The sequence below is a fragment of the Artibeus jamaicensis genome, unplaced genomic scaffold (assembly GCF_021234435.1).
Source record: "Artibeus jamaicensis isolate MK-2021 breed Jamaican fruit bat unplaced genomic scaffold, CSHL_Jam_final contig_332, whole genome shotgun sequence".
Classification (NCBI taxonomy): Eukaryota; Metazoa; Chordata; class Mammalia; order Chiroptera; family Phyllostomidae; genus Artibeus; species Artibeus jamaicensis.
In genome coordinates, this window is record NW_026521788.1 from 28,088,412 (window position 1) to 28,110,292 (window position 21,881).

At 41.8% G+C, this 21,881-nt stretch overlaps 1 protein-coding gene across 8 annotated transcripts in view; it reads right to left on the bottom strand.

Annotated features, from left to right (window-relative positions):
• Positions 1-11,401: 11,401 nt before the first annotated feature.
• Positions 11,402-21,881, bottom strand: part of KCNMA1 (potassium calcium-activated channel subfamily M alpha 1) — a 735,030-nt gene continuing 724,550 nt past the window's right edge. For 3 of the 8 annotated variants that reach the window (XM_037130591.2, XM_053663958.1, XM_053663959.1), the window contains 2 exons: positions 20,893-21,117; positions 11,673-11,787 (listed from right to left, as the gene is read on the bottom strand). In XM_037130591.2, coding sequence (XP_036986486.2) covers positions 11,763-11,787; positions 20,893-21,117 — 250 coding nt within the window. In that variant the 3' untranslated portion in view covers positions 11,673-11,762. Of the gene's footprint in view, positions 11,788-18,499; positions 21,118-21,881 lie in introns of those variants that run through there. The other 5 variants (XM_053663957.1, XM_053663956.1, XM_053663955.1 and 2 more) reach the window with 4 other exon arrangements.

The following is a 21,881-nucleotide window of genomic DNA, read 5'->3' on the forward strand; positions in this document are numbered from 1 at the left end:
ATAGTTTACAAATTCAAGGACAGTAAAAATCTACTTTTTGACTCTCAGGTTGGCCCCCTATTTGGTGGCTGCTCTATGACCACTTCTTTTGTTATTTGCTTGATCTCCATCTCACCTAATGAAAGAGGTGGTCCCACCTCCTGTCTAACATGGGCAAACCATGATTGCTCAAAGTCTAAGTCAAACACATAATTTTCAGACCCTTTTCTAGTTGTTTTTGGGGGGAGATGGGTGTCAGACCCCACCTGGTCAATGAGACTGAAGGGAAGTTTACTAGGTGCCTCAGAAAATGTTTCCTCTATAATAAAAAGATCCCATGAAATAAAATGCCCTTTTCTTCTTCACAGGGCAGTGTTGTGACTTTTGTGGCTGCAGAGACAACTGCAGTCATTGTTTGCCCACAAGCACAGACATGAACGTGCTGAAGGCCACAAGGCATGAAAATGGAAAGTACTGAAACTCTCGTGGAGGTGGCCCATTCCTGTATCAACCAGCCCTGTGCCTAACTCTGCTCTGGACTTCTCATTTTATCAGATGACAGACATGCAATGCCTTAGCACATTTAGTTGGGCATTCTGTGATAGGTGGTAGAATTATGATTTAAGACACTCTCTTGGAAGGGTAATTTGGCAGTATCAAATACAATTAAAATGTTTTTTTTAAGTGACAGAACAACTTCAGTTCTGAGAATTTATCCTGGAGTTATGCTCACATCTGTGCACAAAGATATATGCACGGGATGTTTGCTGAGGCTGTGGGTAAAACACAAGAAGACTGAAAACAATCTAAATGTTAGTAGGTAGGAGAAAGTCTAAATAGATTCCTTTTTATATGAAATACTATGCAGCCCTTATGAAGAGTGATGATGGATGAATAAAATAATATGAACATGATATTGCTTTTTAAAAAGCATGTAAAGTATATATAAAGTGCATAGCATCCCATGCTTGCATCACACTCGAATATGTGTAGCCTATTTCTGGCAGGGTGAAAAAGAACATCAGACATGATTGTCCATAGGAGAGAAGCTAAGTGACTCAGAATAGGAAGGAGACTCACATTCACTGTTTACTTCATTTATGCTGTTTAAATGTGTGTGACTGGTGTGCATGATCCAGCTTAATTAATTTAGTTTTGTTTTAATGAATGAATGAATAAATGAAGATTTTTGAGAGGCACATCCTTTCTTGGGAAGGTCCCTTGATAAAACAGACTGCAAAACAGAATAAGGTGGGTGATGCCCCATTGAGGCCTGTGGGAAGGTGCAGCTTTGGAACTTGGAGTTCAGCAGTCCAGAACTGCAGGTGCCTCCTGCAGTCTGGGGAGGGCGCTGTGTTGGTGCTGGGTACACAACTGCAGGAAGAACAGCCCGTGGTGTTATGAGACATATGCTTGTTGGCCTGACAGGTACAGAGCTCAACTGCAACAAACAGGACCATAGAGAAAATGTCCCCATGTCTCATGCTTGCCTGCTGTGTACAGAACACCTGGAAACAGGGGACTATGAGATGCAGAGCCCCGGAATGGCTACAGAGTGAGCAGGACTTCTCTCCCATTCTGGTAAAGCTGTTTATGTCCTTTGTGGCCTTGGGGCCTTATTTATTTACATGTTATGAAAAGAAATATCTTAAGTGCTTTTTCTGATGATAATTACACATGTTTAATCTACATACACTTAAACAGAAATGTATAAATTGAAAAGCACAAGCCCTTCATATGTTTCTTAATTTTTCCCCTCTGCCTCCTACCTTAACTTGGCAATCTACGTTTATGGCTTGATCGTACTCCCTTCCAAATTTTAATAAATGCATAAATACACTCAATCACTTAACAGAAACAGGATCCTACTATACATTATATTTTCTACCTGTATGCAGTATAGCACAGGAGTCAGCAAACTTTCTCTGTGAATGGTAAGATAGTAAATATTTTAGGCTTTACCTGTCATATAGTCTCTGTTGCAATTACCCATCTCTGCTATTATAGCATGAAATCAGCTATATGTGATACATAATGAATGGGCATAGCTGTGTTCCAACAAAACTTTCCTTAAAGCAGGCAGCAGGTCACATTTAGCCTATGAGACATGGTGTGTCAACCCCTGATACACATAAATCTACCTCATCCATTTACCTGGGTGCCTAGTACTCCACTGAATGGATGCATACATTTACTTAACTCACCCCCTATCAGTAGATATCTCCAATCATTTCCTTTAGAAGCCCTCTTCATCAAGCATTACCTACCAGTTAGCTGCTGAGCTGATGTTCTCTCTGTATCCTCTGTGGATGTGCTCACTGCTTCACTGCTTCACTGCTTTCCACGGTGCACTACCTTTTAACGCCCTGTAGACTGCTCCTGACTCCACCTGCCTCCTTGTGCTTTCACCACCTGATGGTACCAGCCATCCCAAGCTTGTCCAAGCATTTGTACTTGTTATTATAGTATGCAACTTAATTAAATGAAAATGAAAGTGCAAGAAAGAGATTGTTGATTCTACAATGTTGATGATTTTTGCAAAGACCAAATTATGGTAAATTGTTTTTTTTTAATCTGTCAGATTAGGTATGGGTGATATAATTATAATAGACTGAAACTGAAGAGCCCTGGGTGAACAGTGGGTGTGACCCCACCTGAGCTCCTTAGACGAGCAGTCTGGGGTGCAAGCGCGGGTTAGGGTGCAGGCACTGCCCTGCTTCCTCCACAAGTTTCAGAGGCTGCACTGGACAGGGAAACTGCCTTCAGCTTCGGGACACCCCATGCTCGCACCTTGCCCAGCCATTGTTTCCAGGTCTTTGTCTCTTTCCAGATACCTTGCATCCCTGAGGTTTAGCCTATACTTTCAGACTCTGTTTCTTCTCTCAAAGGCCTGGCCCATTACCATTTAAAATAGTGGTAAGCCCATATTTACATGTTGATGTTGCTCCTGCTTTATTTCCTTTGCACACTGTCTATTCTGTTCCCCCCAGTTTTTCTCCCAGGCAGAATCTATCTTATCTGACATTGCAAAGCAGTTAACATTGATTCTGGTGAATGGTCTACTTTGATTTTTGCTACAGGGAGATTTTAGCACAAATTCACATATATTGTTTTCTCAACAAATAGAAAAATATGTTCCACATTCATTGTGCTGCAGATGCCGAGCCTGCTATTTTGCAACTCGGTGTCTCATCTCTTTTATTTGCTTTCTCTGTCACTGTCGATCTTTGGCTAATACTTCATCCTTTATGCAGACTCCTTCCTTGGAGCTGAATTTGGCAGTGGAGTTTGCCTAACTAATGGGGACCATATGCTCTGCAATTACATTCCCCAACAACATTCAGATTTGTTAGCAAATATTGGAGAAGGCAAGTTGAGAGTCTGGAGTGCAAGGACTGTCAGGAATTGGCACATTCTGACAGGTAAACCTGATTTTGATGATCCCTCTTCTGGTTTGGGCTGGTATTGGCCTAGGGGAAATAGGGGCTTGTTTTTGAAAGTATCAATCAATTGGCAGATTGTTCTTCAAATGGCTAAGTGCCTCTTAATGTGTTCCCAACTGCACACTGTACTTAACCCACAGACAGATTTTTAATACATGACAATAATCTGTTTATTTGTTGGTTGCGCTCCTCCCCAGATTGGAAATAGGGGTCATGGTGTTACTCACTGTTGTGTTCCCAGATCCTGGTAGATGAATGTCAATGTAATAGCTACTCAATAAACTGTAATAGCTACTCAATAAACACCTGGCTGGTGAACGAATGAGAATCTCTAGAATACATTAATGTCACTGTATTATATACATTACATACATATACATACATACACTTGGAAGGCTTTTCTCCTTTCCTCCAGAATAGACCAGCCTTAACCTTGGGAGTCCAGCCTCCCTGAAAAAGTTCAAATTCATAGGACTCTGATTAAGATCTAAATTATGGCCCTGAAACAGCAACAGTAATTTTGAAGAGTTTTTTTGTTTTGTTCTGCTTTTTGCCTTGAGATGCAGTTTGTCTATCACTCTGTTGGGATGAGTGTGGGGCAGGATGAGTCAAACCTTTAGCAGGTTGTCCTGAGTTTTAATAAGCTAAACACAGGGGAGAGGAATGTTGCTTCATTCTGCCAATGTGGAGAAAGGGTAACTAGGTTGGAAGCAGGTGGCTGAGCAGAGAAAAGTGTCAGCTTTTCAAGAGCCTAGCAGAAGGCTTGCCCGTTTTTTAGAGGCCTGCACGCCGGATGCTCAAGCATTGCATGTAATGACAGTGGCTCTCCCTTTTCCCCACTGACCATCACGGTCTCGGGCTGGCACCCGCTGACCGAGTTCTTGGAGAGGTGGGGATGTACTTGTAACCAAAGCTAGAAAGGCAAGCCCGTGGATCCTGTCAGTCCATAACTTTGCCTTCATCAAAGAAAGCAAAGAAGCCTGCTGGGAACTCAGGGATTTTGCCATTTTCAGCCCGACCCCCATCACCCCATGGCCGTGTGGGAGCTACAGAGACACAGGACACACTCATTTTAGAACACAAATACATAAATTTTTAATCTGCGAAAAATACAAAATGAAACCATGTACAAGTTATGTACAAACCCTTTTTACAAGACAAGAGAGTTATCACTGGTTGTTACAGATGACAGAGTTGGGTAGGTCATTTCAGAGCACCAGCATGTGTTCTCTCCAGTTCCCGGTCAGTCCCGCTCACTGATTTATAATCACAATCAGAATGCCGACAATCAAAGGTTGAAAACACAGATGAGTAAGCCACACTCTTCTTCCTTAATGAACATGTAGGCTGACCTCTGGGTATGTGTATTTTTTTCTTTGTCCCCTGAAGAAATGTGGAGTGCAGGTGTTGGTGTTAAGTGGGGGAAGTTCCTTTACAGCCTCTGGGAGGTGGGGAGTGGGCCAGAAGGTGTAGGCAGGAAGTGATTGTGCCACCTAGGAATGGAACATTTTAAATTAGGATTTCCGGGCCGATCTTGGTTTATGTTCAAAATGATCCACTTCTGGTCAAACGTGTCTCAGGCTGCGCTAAGAAGAGAAGGGGAGTGGGCCTGTCTGGGGTGGGCAGTGTGGAACTGGGGGTCTGTCCACCCTGCTGGCTGCCTTCTCAAATGGGTCCTGAATCTCTGGTTTCCTCTGGCAGGTATGGGTCAGTGCCATGTCCACATTGCTGAGATTCTGAGCCACGGGCCCAGCATTGCTGCCCAACACATTGGATAGCTTTGGTGTCACTTTGTCCCTGTTGTGCTGAAGAGTTGTGTGGAGGAGAAGAAATATAGAATTCTTCAAGGGGATAAACAGACCAAATGAAACTTTTAAAGTCTAAAATCTACCTAGAAATGAAGCTCAGTTTTCACCAGGCCAGAAAAGACCCTCTCCTCATGCTCCTGTCAGGAGAAGCCACCAGAGGAAAATGATCATAGCACTGAAGAGGCCTGAAACCAAAGCTCAGACACGTGTGCCTGAGTTGGGGGGTGAGAGACCACAGAGTGACATGAACAGGAAAGTGGAAGGAGAGGCCCTCTCTTCTGAATCCTTCTCCAGGAAGAAGGCCAGGGACCTAGGAGAGTTCCCCAACCTCCATTGCCCACAGTGTCCAAAGTAACACACACTGGCTGATGACTGCCCATGCCAAGCCAGGCCTCTGGACACATAGACACATTTTCTGGCCTAATCAGATGAGTTATTTTACTTCTGAGTCATGGTATCTAATACCCTTCATCTCTATCCTCATAGATAAGCCACTAAGCCACCCTTTCTGTCTTAAAGTTTCCCATTTTCCTGATTCTGGAGTACCCTAGGTCCTCTATGCCAAGAGTGTCTACTTATTCTACTCCTTTTAGCTCCTAAAAATATGGTTGTAGCCCCCTAACAGTTTTTGGACAGCTGATTTTTCATGCCTGCACTTCCTCCCTTAGAGAATTCAGCCGTGCTCCCCACTTTACAAGTACTTCGGTGGGCCTGGTTTGCAAATTCACAAGGTCTGCTGTAACCCTCTCTTCCATACTACTTTTCTCACTCCTTGTGCCTGTGAGGCCTTCTTTTACTTACAGCTCTCAGCTTCTTGCACTCTGGGTGAATCCAATACATTTCTTAGCTGCCTGTACTTGCTGGCTTCCCTTTCTGTCTTCCTTTCTATCCCTCCACATGTTTCTTCCCTTGAGGTCCGCATTCAGCGTTCCTTTCACAAAAAACCTTCAGAATTATAGTCACTGTCCCAACTCCCGGCCCATACATCAGCCTCTACAACTCCAAGTAAGCTGCTACAGTTATCATGATCCCTAGCACATATTAGAGGAAGACAGGAGCTTCAGAATGCTGAGCGTTGACTTGGAGTGTGCATCTCTGAGAACGCATTGCTACTGAGAAAGCATTCATCCTTGTGCACACTCTCACAATGACTTCCAGGAGAAACTGACATCTCAAAACTTTCAATCTGACAAATGCACAGGCATTGGTATTCATCACTCTGTATAAAACTTTTAGTGGCTTTCCATGACTTTTTAAATCGAGTCTCAACCTCTTAGCTTGGCTCTTAAAACTATTTGCTTTCTAGCAGCCCCTTCCAGGAATTCTCATCTTAGTTCTCCTCAGCTCTCCTATGTGACCTCAACCTCGTAGACAAAATGGTCTATGTCTTGAAATCACATTCTTACCAATGAGCTATGGCCTATTAAACCTCCTCTCCCTGGAAAACTCTCATGCTCCACATTTCTCCAGTCACTTATTGCCTATTGAAATACCTCCCAAATCCATCAAGCATTATGTTCCTTTGTATTTTTCCCAACCTGTAGAGGTCAATGCAACCTCTCCCTCATTTCAACCCAAAGTGCTAACTCCTGCCATGACACACATGCTCCTGGCTGATGGTGCTTTAAAATGCTGTTTATAGCCTTTTGTTTTTGTTTCTTCCCAGTTCCTTGACAAGTGTCCTGAGTTTAGCCCATCTTTAGATACAGAAGTCTCAGTCCCCCTTTCTTGCTAAAGAAAACAAGGCACAAAAAGGAAGGTCTGGTACAGAGAGCCTCACTTAAAATTGCTTCCTAGTCTAACCACACGAGGCCATGGCATCATGGACCCTCCCACTGATGTGGGGGCCTTCCGCATTAAGCACACATGCCATTTTCTCTGTGTGTGTGTGTTCCCAGCAAACTTACAATAGGAATGGCAAATTAGGCTCTGTATTTCCTAAAGTATTTGAATTGTTGTGTGGCAATTTTGAAAATATTAACAACTGTTATTGCTTGGGCAACAATCAATCAAAATAGACTTCACTTAAACACCAATATAGTCACATTAACACAAACTGGCTGGAAATAATTTCTAATTTCTATTCTCTCATAAAGAAATCCAAAGGACCACTTCACCTCCTCAAATAAACATGGAATTTAAATTTTAAATCATCTGTTCTAAATAGAAAAAATAACTGCCCTTCAGGAACATGGGATGAATAGAGGCAGGGCAGAAAGGTGATTAACCAGGTTAGTTTTAATGAATTCTCAGTTCCTTCTGTTTTTAAAAGATGATAAGTAAAGCTCTAACTAGTGAAGGCCTTTTCATGGACCATGGTAACTGGTGATTTTACCGCCACTCCAAAGGTAGCAAATAGGAACAGAATAGAAATAGGCAGACTGCAGAGACAGAATAGAAAGTATACAGATTCTGCACTAGAACTCCATGTCCAAGTTGAAGGGATTTGCTTAGTCTTCTATGAATAAGGAGGCTCACGGGTCAGTTGGTTTGATATTCTTTTTTCCTCTTTCTTTCTACATCTCTTCTTCCTTTTATATCTTCCTCCCTTGCTTATTTTACTGAGGTTCTCTTCAACAATAAAAAATGATCAAAACTAGACTTATGAATGTAAGTAGCAAAGAGATAGTTTACAACTGAAAGAAAAAAATCAAATAAACACAGAATATGGAATAAAGTGAGATATAAGACCGATTACTTCCTAAAGCCCAGATGTGCATGCAGAAATTAAAAAATGATGCAAACTTCAGGAATCTAGTATTCATAAGCCTCAAACTACATAATGGAAATTGGAGATATGGGTCAGAGGTGAAGGGATTGACCAAAACTGAATGTTGAACCAAGAAAAAGGGCAGGCAGGAATGAGATTGCAAAGAAAACCCCAGGAACACACAGAAAAATCTAATCAGTGTGGTTCAGGACAATATGAATTTTGAAATTTGTGTTTTGAACCTAAAGAGATTCCAAACTATAAAGTAGAAAAATGAAACTAACTGCCTTGTGTCCAGAGCAGAAAACACACATGGCCCTTTGGAGCACTGCCTGAGTGGAACGGCTAGGAGAACCATCAGTCTAGCGCAGGACAAGATTGTCTCCAAGGGCCGGTTCCCAAGCTCCCACTCTCAACCCAGGCCACGCCCTCTCAGAACTTAAAGGGAGCTTAGAGTCATCTAGTTGAATCCCTCTCACTTACAAAGAGGTCACGGGGACTCAGAGAGTTGAAAGGACATTTTCAAAATATATAGCTAGTTATTTGCACATGTAGTTCTAGAACCTTCAATGAAACCATTAGTAGGACAGTGAGACTCTCACCTTTTCACATGAAAATATCCCCAATTTTCTTAAGCGTTTTCATTTCCCCCCTTTCCAATCCTAAACAAACAAAAAGAATTCTCACTATATTTAAAGCCTTCAACTACATTTTGTACAAAAGCTGTCTCAACCCATCAAGGGAAAGAGTTTCTGGGTGTTCCCCAACATGTCTTACTTACAATAATTTTTGTTTATGGTGTATTATATTGGTTCAAGGTGGTATTTTAAAATATATAATTTCTCTAGTGAAAGTAAAAATATAAAAAGATGGTGACAGTGATGATGCATTTATAAGTAGGTGCTTTCTGTTTTTTAAATAGCCTTTTGGTGAGCCTTTGATACCCAATGCACCCAAAAAATTTTAGTTTGGGAAAAAGGCTTTCCTGAACCCCGAACTGGGGTAGGAGAGCAGGACCTTACCACACTGTACCAAAGATGGCCATCACTGGTCTATACTGAGTTTATCCAAAATGATGAGTCTGTCCTGGTGGGGGTGGCGATGAGCACTTCCTCAGGGCCAGAGAGCTCAACAAACCCCTCAGTGATTGTACAACCTTGTTTCTCTTTTCATTTCACTTTCAAGCTACCAGGAATCAGCTTTCACCAAAGGATCCACCAACCAATCACTTTTGCACACTTCTTTAAAAGCATGCCTGATTTTATTTTCTGGTCCCCAACAATTCATTATTACAAAGGTAAAAGAGCATGAGCTTCCTGTTCCAACTTAGAAGAAAATGGATTTCCACTAATTAGGTTTTTTGGGGGGTACGGGGAATACCTTTGTTGTAGAGAACCATCTCAGCCATATTTGTTTAAAGTTCAGATTCAGATCTCGAGCATTGATGGGCCTGGAGTTTACATGTCTGTCTCCAGACTGGCTTGGTGTGGAGCAAGGGGAAAGAGAGGGGAGCAGGCATGGGACTCTGTGGCCTAAGTCCATCTAAGATCATTTAGGTGGCCACCATCACCTGCCAGAGGAGACCAAATAGTTAGGACAAATTCAGAAATGGCTGTAGGAACAAGGGTGAAGAAGAGTCCCCCAGGGTTCATGAAGGAAAGAAGAGTGTGGATTGACGTGAATGTGCTAAGGTGACCCCAGTGCAAAATCATCGTGTAAGAGAAGGCCTGGCTTTCAAGAAAGGTGTAAAATCCTAGCAAGAGATCCACCCCACAAACCAACATTACTTCTGTTGGAAACCAGGAAATGTTTATAAGCCTGAATATAAACTGCTGACATCATTTTAGTCTGCTGAGTAGGCTAGCAATTGGTTATAAGTAGTTTTTAAACAACCCAATTGGACATACGTTATAATCACAATACTTTTATAGAACTAATTCTACAAAATGTGACAACACAGTCTGACAAGTCACTTCAGGATGGTGCCTACACGGTGGAAGCACAAGGACGCTGGCTCCACAGGGACGGAGGTGGAAGCGCGTTTCGCCTACACTGTAATTGGAGCACTTAGTGGACATGTGTTTTCATGGTGACTCTGTTGCTTGCCTCTGACCTGATGTGCGCTAACACACTAGGTACCGCAGGGTCATGGCCTAAAGAATCAATGGAATAGATATTATGGGACTTTGGGGGATATTTTGGTAAGTTTGGTTTCTTCAAGTGTCCACCGTTCACATTTTTAAGAACATAAAAATCACTGTCATATCCATGCTTCTCCAGAGACCCTGATAATTATATCAAAGATTGATCATTTCAAAGTTAGAAGACTTGCTGACTCATTTGGAACGTAACAGCTGCTGGGACGACCGTACACGGAGCATGCAAGTGGCAGCAGAGCTGTGAGACGCGGTAATTGTCTGGTGGCTAAACAAATCTTTTGACCACAGTTTGAAGTGGCTGATACATTGGATTTCCCTGCTGGTAATTTTCCAAGGCCTTTTCCAACAGTTTAAGTGCATTTGTTGCTTTTCTTTTGTTGTTATTTTTTATATTGTTGTAGAAAGTTTGTGGGTTTTGTTTGTCCCAGTGACTAAAGGAAAGCCTGAAAAGCAAAGATCTGGGCAAAAGTGATATAATCCTTGATTATAGAAAAATTTTGGCTTTTCAGCAAAATTCAGTGAAAAGAATGAATGTATTATCATATCCTATTGTGAAGCAAAACTATTCATTAATGTTTATTATAAACTTTCAGGCTAAAATCTCTGAGACTTGGGGAGCGGGAAAAGCCCACCAGACCCTTTCATAGTTGGAATACTTGCATGGGAAGTTCGGAGCTATGAAATGAGAAGCACAACAGTGTGTGGAGTTCCCACCACTAGAACAACAGACAGAGCAATGTCTCCTGTGCATCTGGTCCTCAGTTTCCACATTCCCAGGCGTGCTCACAACTCTCCTGGTATTATTGTTAGTTGGCTGGGTAAACCTGATCTGGCAATTGTAGAAAAGCTGCAAGAAGGTCTCCCCTTTAAGTATATGAACAAAGGGATAAGAAATACAGAACAAAAACTAAAACTACAAAAATATGACTTTCGACTGTGAAAATAAATGTTTCCATTTATTAAGAGCTGGTGTCAGTGCAGCCAAACGCACACCCATCCAGGAAATTCACCTGCCCCCTTTTGTCTTCTTTTTTGAATGTACTAAAATACGTTTACATCTTTGAACCACTTAAAAATTTTTCCTGATAATCCATTTCCTTTCATTACAATTAATTGTGGTGGTGACCATCATTCTCCTCAAAGAAAAAGACAAAGAAGAGAAATACATGTTAAGGAGTCTGGCCACATATTCATTTTGATTTTGCATTGTTTAGATATAGGGAAGGTATTTGACAGTGAAAACAAAGGAAAAATATATTTTCTTTCTAATAAATAAAAATAATTTAAAATGCTAGAGGCTATACATGACTATTTAAGTATGTTCATTTATAAATGAAATCATTTTCTTTTCCAAAATACATGGAAGCAATATTCAAGGCAGACAAAGAGAAAGATCTGTCTACTTTATTTTCTTGCCAATCTCGCTTAGCCTAACATTTCCACCAGTGATTCAGCATGTAAGAGGAAGAAAAGTCACATCACCATTTATGAAGTTTGTCAGGCTTTAAAAAAATAGTTCTGGTCTCCTGGGAGTCAACATTCATCTTCAACTTCTCTGATTGGTGGGATCAAGCTGCTTGTGGATTTGTATTGGTTGATCTGGTTAGCCATGTGCGTACTCATGGGCTTGATTTGAATGTTTCTGGGATAGGCATTATCCGGTTCATCTGTAAACCATTTCTTTTCTGCTAAAGGGCAAAATGGATAGAGAACAAGAAGGAGAAATGAGAAGCTTAATTAGTCCTAGAGTAAAGCCTTTGGAAAGTTCATTGAAAAATGCAAAAAGGTAATAGAAGCTGACAGTGAGTCATCGCTAAAAGAAACAGTGCAATGTAGGCAGAACCCCAGAAACATACCTCTGTTGCCATAGCAAATGATGACCAATGGGCCATTTAGGACTTGAGGCACCATGAGTGAACCTCAGAGAATAAAGAGGGGTTGGAAAACAAACTCTGGCAATGTTCTCTGGTGTTCCTTTAGTGGCCTAAAAAGCTTTGGTGGGAAGGAGATGCTAAATATATCAAATACTAGATATAGACATTGCACCTGAGGAGAGATTTGTGTACCACTGATTTGGGTGGAACGTAAGGGGGACCATCTCTGCCGCAGAGTGAGTAATCTAGAATCTTATGTGGGGTCTCCTCCCAGCCTTCACTTAGCTTTGCTTGTAAAAACCATAGTTCAAGTTATATCTCAACCATTTCAATCTGCTAGTTCTTTTGCAAGCCAGTTTTGAGTGTCTTAAAGTAAATTCACAAATTTTGCAGGCCAATGAAACTAAAAACCAGAACAGCAATCAATGGTTTCAGAGGATTCCGAGATGACTTTCAATTCAAGAAAGAAAACTCTGGGCTAGTATGAGGTTCTAAAGAGAATACCTAGTGGCACTATCTTAACTGAGTATAAGATAATAACCGAAGCTGTTAACAAGGGAGCTCCACGAAGTCTTGGCACTTCATTTCCCCCCTAAACGCAGAGATGGCTGAGGAAGAGTGATGAGTCACAGCATTTGGGCGTTGGGGTGAGAATCCAAATGGCCTAGCATCCTCTTAGCAGTTCAGTGTTATGTTGTAAGACTTAACCCTCATCCTCACCTCTTTCTCGGACTGAAATTTTTCTGGAAAATAGTCCATGTGTATAGATATGAAGAGATTGGGTGAATAGGACATTCTAAGTTGAGAATCATATGCCTTGTTTAGTGGCTTAGAAAAAGAAAAGGAGAAAGCTTCCAAGCACACCCACTGCTATAGATACCATCACCTCTCGAGCCATCTTTCTGTCCACCAGAACAATTCATGCTTGCCTTCTCAGTGGCCCTGGACTCACATGTCAACAAAAGTTGCTTATCTGGAGTGACAGAAAAGAGTATGGTGTGTGTCCCCATTTGCCTGGTGATTTATAAATTCAGCATCTATGCTTAGCTCATGACCACTTGGCTTCTCTCTCCTTGGTCTAGAGCTGTGTCCAGTAGTACCCTGAGCCCTCAGTGTAAATGCTCTGTCAGCGGAGTTGGGGTGCGTCTTGGTGAAAGCTTACTCACTATCCTTTGTTCAGCAGCTCGGTTTACCCCCAGAAAACTTCCTACCTCTTGGATTATTCTGTACCCCCCCTCTGCTGCTTTGGCTCTCTCACCTATTATAATTAAGTTCACTTTGATTTGAACAGATTGGACGATAGGAATTCATAATGCTACATCCTCACAGTGAAGCTAACTGATTAAGTGCTTTAAATTATTCCCCCTGACAGAATGATAAAGTTACAATCTGTTCTGAGATGATCTACAGCTTGCCAGACTCCTACAGCTTCTTTCTACATTCATTTATCTTTTTGTCAAGCAGAGTTTTTTTTTCCCAAGCTTCAATTCCATAGATCTTTTAAAGTCATCAGCACATCTGAATTATTAATGAGGCTTTAGAGGCAAGGTTCCTGATGGGCTGGTTAAAAAAGGTTGTATAGAAACCGGGGACTGTGTACACATCAAAATAATTTCAGCTCCATTTAAAAAACCATTTAGTTCAAGTGTGACATAGATGAACCATTATGCATTTGTGGAAACCAATTTTTTGTGATCTACGATTAAGCTAACCTTTCAGAGAGGAGTAAAGTGTGATGGTTATCATGTTTTAAAAGCATTGCCAGGCCGCTGAAACAATTTCAAAGTATGACTTTTTCCAACGGTTTATGTGTAAAAATGAGTTTTAGGAGCGCTGAACCTAGCACCTGTGTTGTTTGCCTGAGCCACCCTTGGTTTTGGCCATGGCATCCTCGGACGGATTTTGCAAAGGGATTTAGTGCTAGGCTGAACATGCCAGCCTGGGAGGGAGAGTGAACTCTGCTTGCAAAAATGAGCAGGTCTTTTGGGTGAAAGACCTAAAACAGTTGCAATCTGTTGAAATTTTTACAACTGTTGAGGACAATAATTATTCAGGAGTTAGTCTTTACAGTTCAATTCAAAGTGGGCATTTTGACCTTTCACGGGTCAAATCCTGGTGATGAGCTGAGGTTTTCATTATGCCTGACAGACAGGTTTTTTAATTTGAGTGGCTTGTAAGATAAAGTATAGGTGTTGTTGGATACTTGGTTAGATAGAATGTTGAGGAAGTGGAAATATACTAATGCTCTGAGCATTGTACTAAAATGTCTGGGGGCAAAGGTATTTTATGGAGAGATTTTCCCAACGGGCTTCACGGGAATACACATGTAATGATCACCAGTCACTCTGCTTCAATGGAGAGTATTTCGGGTATGACAATGACATGTGGTTTATCAAATCTTGCCTTCCAAAAAAGAAACTGTGCCTCCAAAATTGGCCATTATAAAGGGTGCTCACAGAAGCAATGCCAAAGAGTCTAGGATAAATTCAAATCCCTGACTGTATCTCCTCTCCTTGCCTCGTTGCACGTGCCAGAAAGGTTTCTGGGAACTTTATTGCATCCCTAAGGTGAGAAGACCAATAGGCCAGACTGTGAGGTCCTTCTCATGGGCAGAGAAAAAGAGCCCCATTTGTTCATAAACTTCTTAAGGATGAGATATGCATGCTGTCGTTACTGTGAGCATAGGAAGGGAGTAGCATTGCATACAGTCTGTGGAAGTGGGTTAGGACAAGATAAAACCTGGGAAATAACTGCAGAGAGGTGCTGGTAAGAAAACTGACGCTGCCGTTGGCAGATACCACCTATCAAGACATGCCACGATGTGTCCAGCATGGACAAGCAATGAGGTGTAGGCCAAGGAGATGTCGTAGGGGAATGGGTTAAGCTCAAATGGATCTGGCTCTCTCACATACTAGTTGCATGGCTCTGAGCAAGTCACTATGAAATGTATCTTAGCTTTAGCTTCTCTTCTATAAAATGGGGTTAGTGATAGGACTTTCCTAATGCAGTTTGGATAAAAGGGGCTGGTTTCCATGAATCACTTACCACAGGTCCAGTTACATGGTAAGTCAATGTGAGCTGTGAAGACTATTAGTAATTATTAGTAATAGCAGCAAGCAAGCATTCTATCATAAAGGTAAAATTATCATAGACTTCAGTTTTAAATTCCACTCTGCTCATTCCTGGCTAGGTAACTTTGAACAAATCTATCCCTCAGATTCTGCATGTTTCACACCAAGATTCCAACAGCATCTGTATCTGAGGATGTCTCAAGGATTGAATGAGTTAATATAAGGAAAGTGCTTAGAAGAGTGTCTGGCCCGTGGTAGTTATTAAGGTGTTGGCTTTGAGTATAAGGTCAGCACATAAGGATGGTTAGGATCTTTCAGTATGACTGCAAAAGAGCTGGGAGTAAGAACTAAGGTTTATTCATTGGGGGAGGGGTGATTACCTGAAGAAGGGGGACTGTGGCAGTGGAGATGACAGAGGAGGATTTAGTGGGGTAGTCTTCACTTGGAAGGTGAGAAGGAGTGACCTGGTGTTCTGTCTGAGGAGATCAGGGCTGCTACCCTCCTGTGGTACCTGTGTCTTTGAAATGCCGGCTTTCACTCCAAAGACCCCTACCCCACCTGCAAATCATCTCCATCTTTCACTGTTACTGTCATCACTGAGATTGAAGGGTCCAAAATAAGGGTCAGCATTTCCTCCAGCCACATACAATCCCAGAATATTAAGCAATGGTGGAGAAGGTCCCAGATCTGGGCCAACGTAACGGCTGGGGACCCAGAAGCAGAGAAACAAGACTGCATTGTGAAAATTGAGTCTCTTCGTCGGCTCTGTGGGTTGTCAGTGCTATGGGATTTAGCCTTTTCACATAACTGCTCCCTAGAGGAGAATGCATTAAAGGGGAGACGATGGATCAGCAAAGACATTTGGAATAATTGGCCCTCTTCTCACTGTACCACAAGCCGAGGTTTAGTGAGAAAGGGATTGAAAGGAAAAGATTCCATCTGGATAGAGAAAACAGTTGAGGACAGTAACAGCTAACGAGGAGCTCAGCCTTCAGAAGGTAATGCTGTGTGGCTTCACATCTCACACTTCTGAGCGGCAGCCTGGCATTTGCCTTCTGTCCCGTAGACCCCTGGACTCCCAGCGGGCCCCCACGCATGCTACCTCCTTTCCTCTCCATGGGCAAATTGTGGCTATTTTATAGAAATGAAAATCACTTGTACCAGAATGACAGCAGTTTTTGTTTATGAAAACTATCTCACTTCTTTGCAATTGTTCACTATGATTGCATTTGCCTCCATTAACAGACAGCCTAATGCTGCCATTCATTGGGCAGAACCAACTTCCCCCTCCTGGGCCTCAACACCTGGAGGGCAGCATTTGCACACTTCCCTTTCAGGTGACAGGTGGCAGGTGGCAGAGATAATCCCTATCACTTCCCTCTGCAATGAATGTGCAACCTCCTGCTGGAAGACATGCAACCAGGACAGTGACAGGTGCCCACAGCTACTTCTTTCTCATGTTATGACAAAGCAGGGATGGGCTGAAAGAAGCTGACCGAGACATTGATTTTGCCCTGTCTTGAGTTCCACAGGCCCTGAAGTTTCTGTACTCTCCTCTTTCTCCTTCAGGAGCCTGTTGCTATAGGAACCTGGCAGGTTGATTTAATTGTCTCTATTGGGATGCAAACACCTTTCAGCTTTTCCCCTGCTGAGAAAGATCCAGTCAAAAGGTTTTTCTGGTCACCTGGGACCTTGACAACACTGGCAGGAGGCACAGTCAGTCTCTCTGCTCACTGAGCTACAGGACAGTTGTTCCCCTTTCTCAGAAGCTGTAAACCCAGCTCTGGACAGAGCCAACAGAAGAGCAGCATCGTGAAGCACCTACAGGCATTTGTTGTATTTTTGTAAAGATAAGCCAAGGGTGTAGAGATACTTTATAAATTGATGAAAGAAATAAAAATATTTAGGGTTGATTTATTTCAAAGTATGTATTGAGCCCCTGTTGTGAGCAAAGTTCTGGGTCACAACCTTTAGTATTTATAACATAATCTGAAACTTTTCCTAACTGTGGGATAAATCTAAATATACGTACAGGGGTCCAGCTTTCTCACTGGCTATTTGAAGTGGCTTCAGGAAGGACCCTGAATGGCAGTCATTAGGGATGATGATGACTTCATTACCATCAGTGGTTTGAGGCGAAGGAGGTTTGAGCCTCCTGGTCTATTCACTTTTTAAGGTTTACCACTTTTGAAGCCTGAAGAAAATTGGACTGAATGGCTTAAAAATAATTTCTTTTCTAGACTGTTGCCAAGAATTGAGTTTCTAGCTGTTGTTTTAAAATGCACATATGTTGTCTTCAAATAACTCTTTTACTTTCTATCCTTACCTACTGGTTTCTTTTTTTGGTGGGGAGAGGAAAAGAGGAAAGACATAAAATTTGTATGCGCCCCCCCCCCCCCCCCCCGCCAGGACAACCTGAAAGAGGAAGGGGAAGTTGGACTTCACACAGAAAACAATGAAATAGACTTTTGTTCTACTGAAGAAAGTATAATATAGTAGTTTTGGCTAATAAAATAGAAGTAATAATAATACCTCTTTCATCATTGAATATATCATTACCCAAGTATAGTCAACTCTCAATCCCCAAACTTCAGGAAAAAATCCCAACATTTCATCTCATGTCACAGTCTGGTCCCACTCCATTCCCATCACAATATCATCTCATCAGAGCTGCTAACAGATTGTATATAAAACGCATTTTGGATTTACTTCTCTCTATCTGCCCAATCTCTGGTTGGGATTTCACAGGTGGCAGGAGAGACCTGGGTAAGAGAGACTTAATTCTTAGCCCCCAGATAACTGGGTATGAGCTACTGAGTTGATACACAGAGCTGAAAAGTTTTAATTTGGGGTCATACTGATCAAATATAAAGGAGACCCATTCTTTTAATAATAACCCTCCTGATTTCAATAGAAAGGAGGGTAAAATATTGAAAAGCAGGTTTGCCAAATCGAATAGCTGCAAATATTTTCCAGAAAAGTTTATCACCTGGTGTCATCACTTGATTTAGTAGGTCTTGCCAAGATAAACACAGAGATGTGGACAGACTGATGGGGGACTCAGTTGGGGTTCTGGTAATGGGGGGAGGAGTGGAGGAAGCTGGGTATCTTGATGGGAAAATGCTTTTGAACTTGGAGCAAGGTACCAAGGTGGGCAGGGAGGCCACGTGCAGACTGAAAGGCAAGCCAGATGGAGAGAAGTCACCCCCCAATTACCCAACCCCAAACCCGAGAACACCAAAACAAACTCTAAGGGATCTAGCAGTAGCAGCAGCACAGCCTCATCGCGCTGAGCAATTTAGAAAGTGGAGGAAGGAGGAGAAGGAAGGGGGAAGGAGGGGGAATGGGGTGGGAAAAAAAGCAAAACAAAAGAAATAAAACCACAAACAGAACAATATAAATAAAAACAAACAAACCAATAACAGAATAAAATTTGTAACTCCTTTTTTTTTAATTTCACAAAAGTTTTCACAAGGACAACGTTATAGAAGAAAACCCCCAGCAGTGGCTAGGTCATGCAGAACCATTAATTGTCATACCTTGGCCCATTCTATTCATCCTTGTTGCACTTTAGAGAGAGAAGTAAGCTATGTGAGTTTTACAATGCTTTTAAACTGTCATATTTCCTGTTGAGCACTTTAACTGGCACATTCTTATAGTTATAAATGTTCTGAGGGCATAACTTTATAACCTCCTTTGCAAAGAATGCATGAAGAGCTCTTCATGGTCCAAAACTAGGGATGTGTGTGTGCATATACATATATATATATATATACACACACATACACATGTATACAAGTAAATGTATATGTGTGTATATAGAGAGAGATAGTTATATAGTTATATATAAAAAGATAGTTATACATAATATATAAATCAATATATAGGGACAAAAATAATCTGAAAAGAACTTCTACTCATAGGGCTTTTTAGTGTACATGTATACAGTTATTCCCCACCCCTTCACTGGTTTGAATACTGCAGGCCATGTCTTTGGTGCGGGCGCAGAGGTTCTGATTAAGCCTCACCGTTTTGTCAGTAAAAGTGCTTGTCAATTCACACAGCAAGCAAATCTTCAAAACTGTCATGCTTGGGGGGGGGGGGCGGGACAGGGGGTCCAAAATCTAAACCCAAACCATTCACCATAAAAACACCTTTTTAGAGATGCTACAGCTGTGACATTTTCCTCCTCCCTTCCACCCCTGGTCTGTTGGATGGAATTTTTAAAGTAAACATTTCAAATATGCATATACCAGCTCAGGGCTAGTCCATTTATATAAGAATTTGGTTAAGGTGGAATGGGCCTATTTTTAACAACTACTATACTGTCTAAAGCATGATTTGCATGCATAAAACATCTGACCATTGTATACTGAAAAAAGGATATTTTTCTACCTTCCCTCTCATGCTCACTAACTGATAAAAAGAAAAAAAACAAAAAAATTATACCAAAATATGTTTGGCTCACTGTTATACTCTCTCCTCTTTCCCATCACAAAATGACAAGGAGCGACTCCCTAGGACTGTCCTCTACCTGCCTAAGTGAACTGGCTGTGATACAAGAATTGATGAGGAGGGATTCTCCCACCAGCTTTCTGTTTGGGGACCAACAGTTTAAGGTGGTAGCTGGCTTCTGTCTTTGTTGGGTTAACTATGGCTTGATCCCCCCACATTCTGATCAATTTATCATGTCAGCTCCTAAAAACAAAAGAGGCTCTGCTGCTGGGTTTATCTTCCTCTCACTGCACCATGGCCCAGCCCTTGCTCCTCCCTGTCATGGGGGCCCTAGCTAATCAAACAGAGGGGAGTAAAAAGGTCCCCTGAGAATGTGTGGAAAAATACTTGCTCTTTCCTGAGCATTATTTATTCTGTACATAAGGTAAGTAATTCACCTTTTAAAAGATGTAAAAGTCCCAGGAAGGCAGTTTTTAACGACTTACATCTGATATTTATGATACATATGGCTTTTCATCCCAAATGTCAAAAGTGAAAGAAAAAAAATAGCTATTCATATGGCAGCATAAGGAGACAGAATAACAATTTAATATGCAATCAAACCTCTTTGCTCTTAAATTAAATGACTAGAATTTGATATATCCATGAATGGAATACTATTTTTTCTCCCACAGTAAGGGTAGAAATGTTCCCCTAAACTCCCAAAGGAAGCCAGCTCTGGGACTATAGCCCTTGGTTAGCAGCTAAAAAAAAAACCTCGGTTGTTCTCTTACAGCCGAACAGGTGTTGAATCATCATCTATACAAATGGCAAAAGCTTTCAATAGCTTCGTGATCCTTCAGCCCAGAGAGCGGGAACATTTGATATGTTTTTGTTCCTTTTTGGTTCTTTGTTTCAAATAAACATGTGTATATATTACTGTGTGTATATAAAAAAGAAAGAAAAACAACAACAAAATCAAAACCCGAAGCACCCTGATAATCCTGAAAAATCAGAATGAACTTTTCTCCTACATCAACTAAATTAACGAGGTCAGCTTGCTTTGCCTAACTGATGTGGGTCACGAGCCTCTGCTAATCTGCAACCTCATTCCCACAGTGAGCTATTTATGTCCGGAGCATGCCTTTGGGTTACTTTCCCCCTATAATCATAAATAACTTTTGGTCCTTCTGCTTAGTTGCTGTTGTGCTCAAGGGTTTTATGGTGGTGAAATAAAAATGACAACCACATGCACACTATCATACATATGCAAATATGTGTAAAAAAGGGGGGACTACAGGGGAAAACAGGGAAAGTTACTGTTGGAAACACCCACTGGGAAATGAGTGGCAGATACAGTTTCACACATGGTGGCAGTGGATACACATATCAGAGACGCTCTTCCTGCACGTACTTCTGTTTGTCTCGGGACTCCCGGGACTTGGGCCGGTTCGGACGGTTTGCTGTGGATGGGATGGAGTGAACAGAGGAGCTCTTCTTGCTGGAGGACTGGGACGAGTGGGAGGAATGGGAGAGGCTGGCCCGGGACTGGCCGGCGTTGTGGTCAAACTGCATTAAGCAGAAGATCAGGTCCGTCGGCACGAGCTCAAATTCGTATGGGGGGTTGGTGATGACATACCTGGAGGGGGACAATGAAGAGGTCACAGAATGAGGATGGCCGTGCAGAAGTTTCACCTCTCTCTGAATCAAAAGGAACTTGTGTGTTCCTCAGGTCTACTAGAAGATCTGGAAGGTGGACATACCATGCTGGGCCATGGTGTTAAGAATTACTTTGCAAGTTGAATGAAATCTTCTTCCATTTAGTTCAACAGAGGAGACCAGCCATGAGCCCTGACATCCCAGATGCTGATCAGTGCCAGGTAATGGGAAAACCAAACTGTTGTCTATGATCTACATGACCCTTTCAATACAATGTCAAGTTCAGTTCTGATCCTGAGTAGCCCAGTGCATGCAGGGTTTCATGGACTGCGCTGTGTTGTCTTTCATTCTAGAATGCTCTGACAATCCTACACATACACCACAAGATCTTTGTTTACCATAATCTAGCATCTTCTTAGTCCTTCCTCACTCTTTACCTTTTAAAACTCAACTTTGGTGGGGATTTTACTAATGGAAGAACATAAAACGACTTCTTGCTTATGAATTGGTCCTGCTTTAACTGTTCTCAATTTGATCAGGCTTTCTCTGATTAACAGACATGACTTAAAAAAAATCAGTTTCATCAACAGCAGTGGATCTCAGAAGTATGGTGCTTAGACCAGAGATCTCAGCATCACTGGAAACTTCTTAAAAATGCAAATTCTTAAGCAACCCTACACCAAAGGTATGGAATCAGATACTTTTGGCATGAGGTCCAGCAGTTTGTGTTTTAACAAGCTTTGT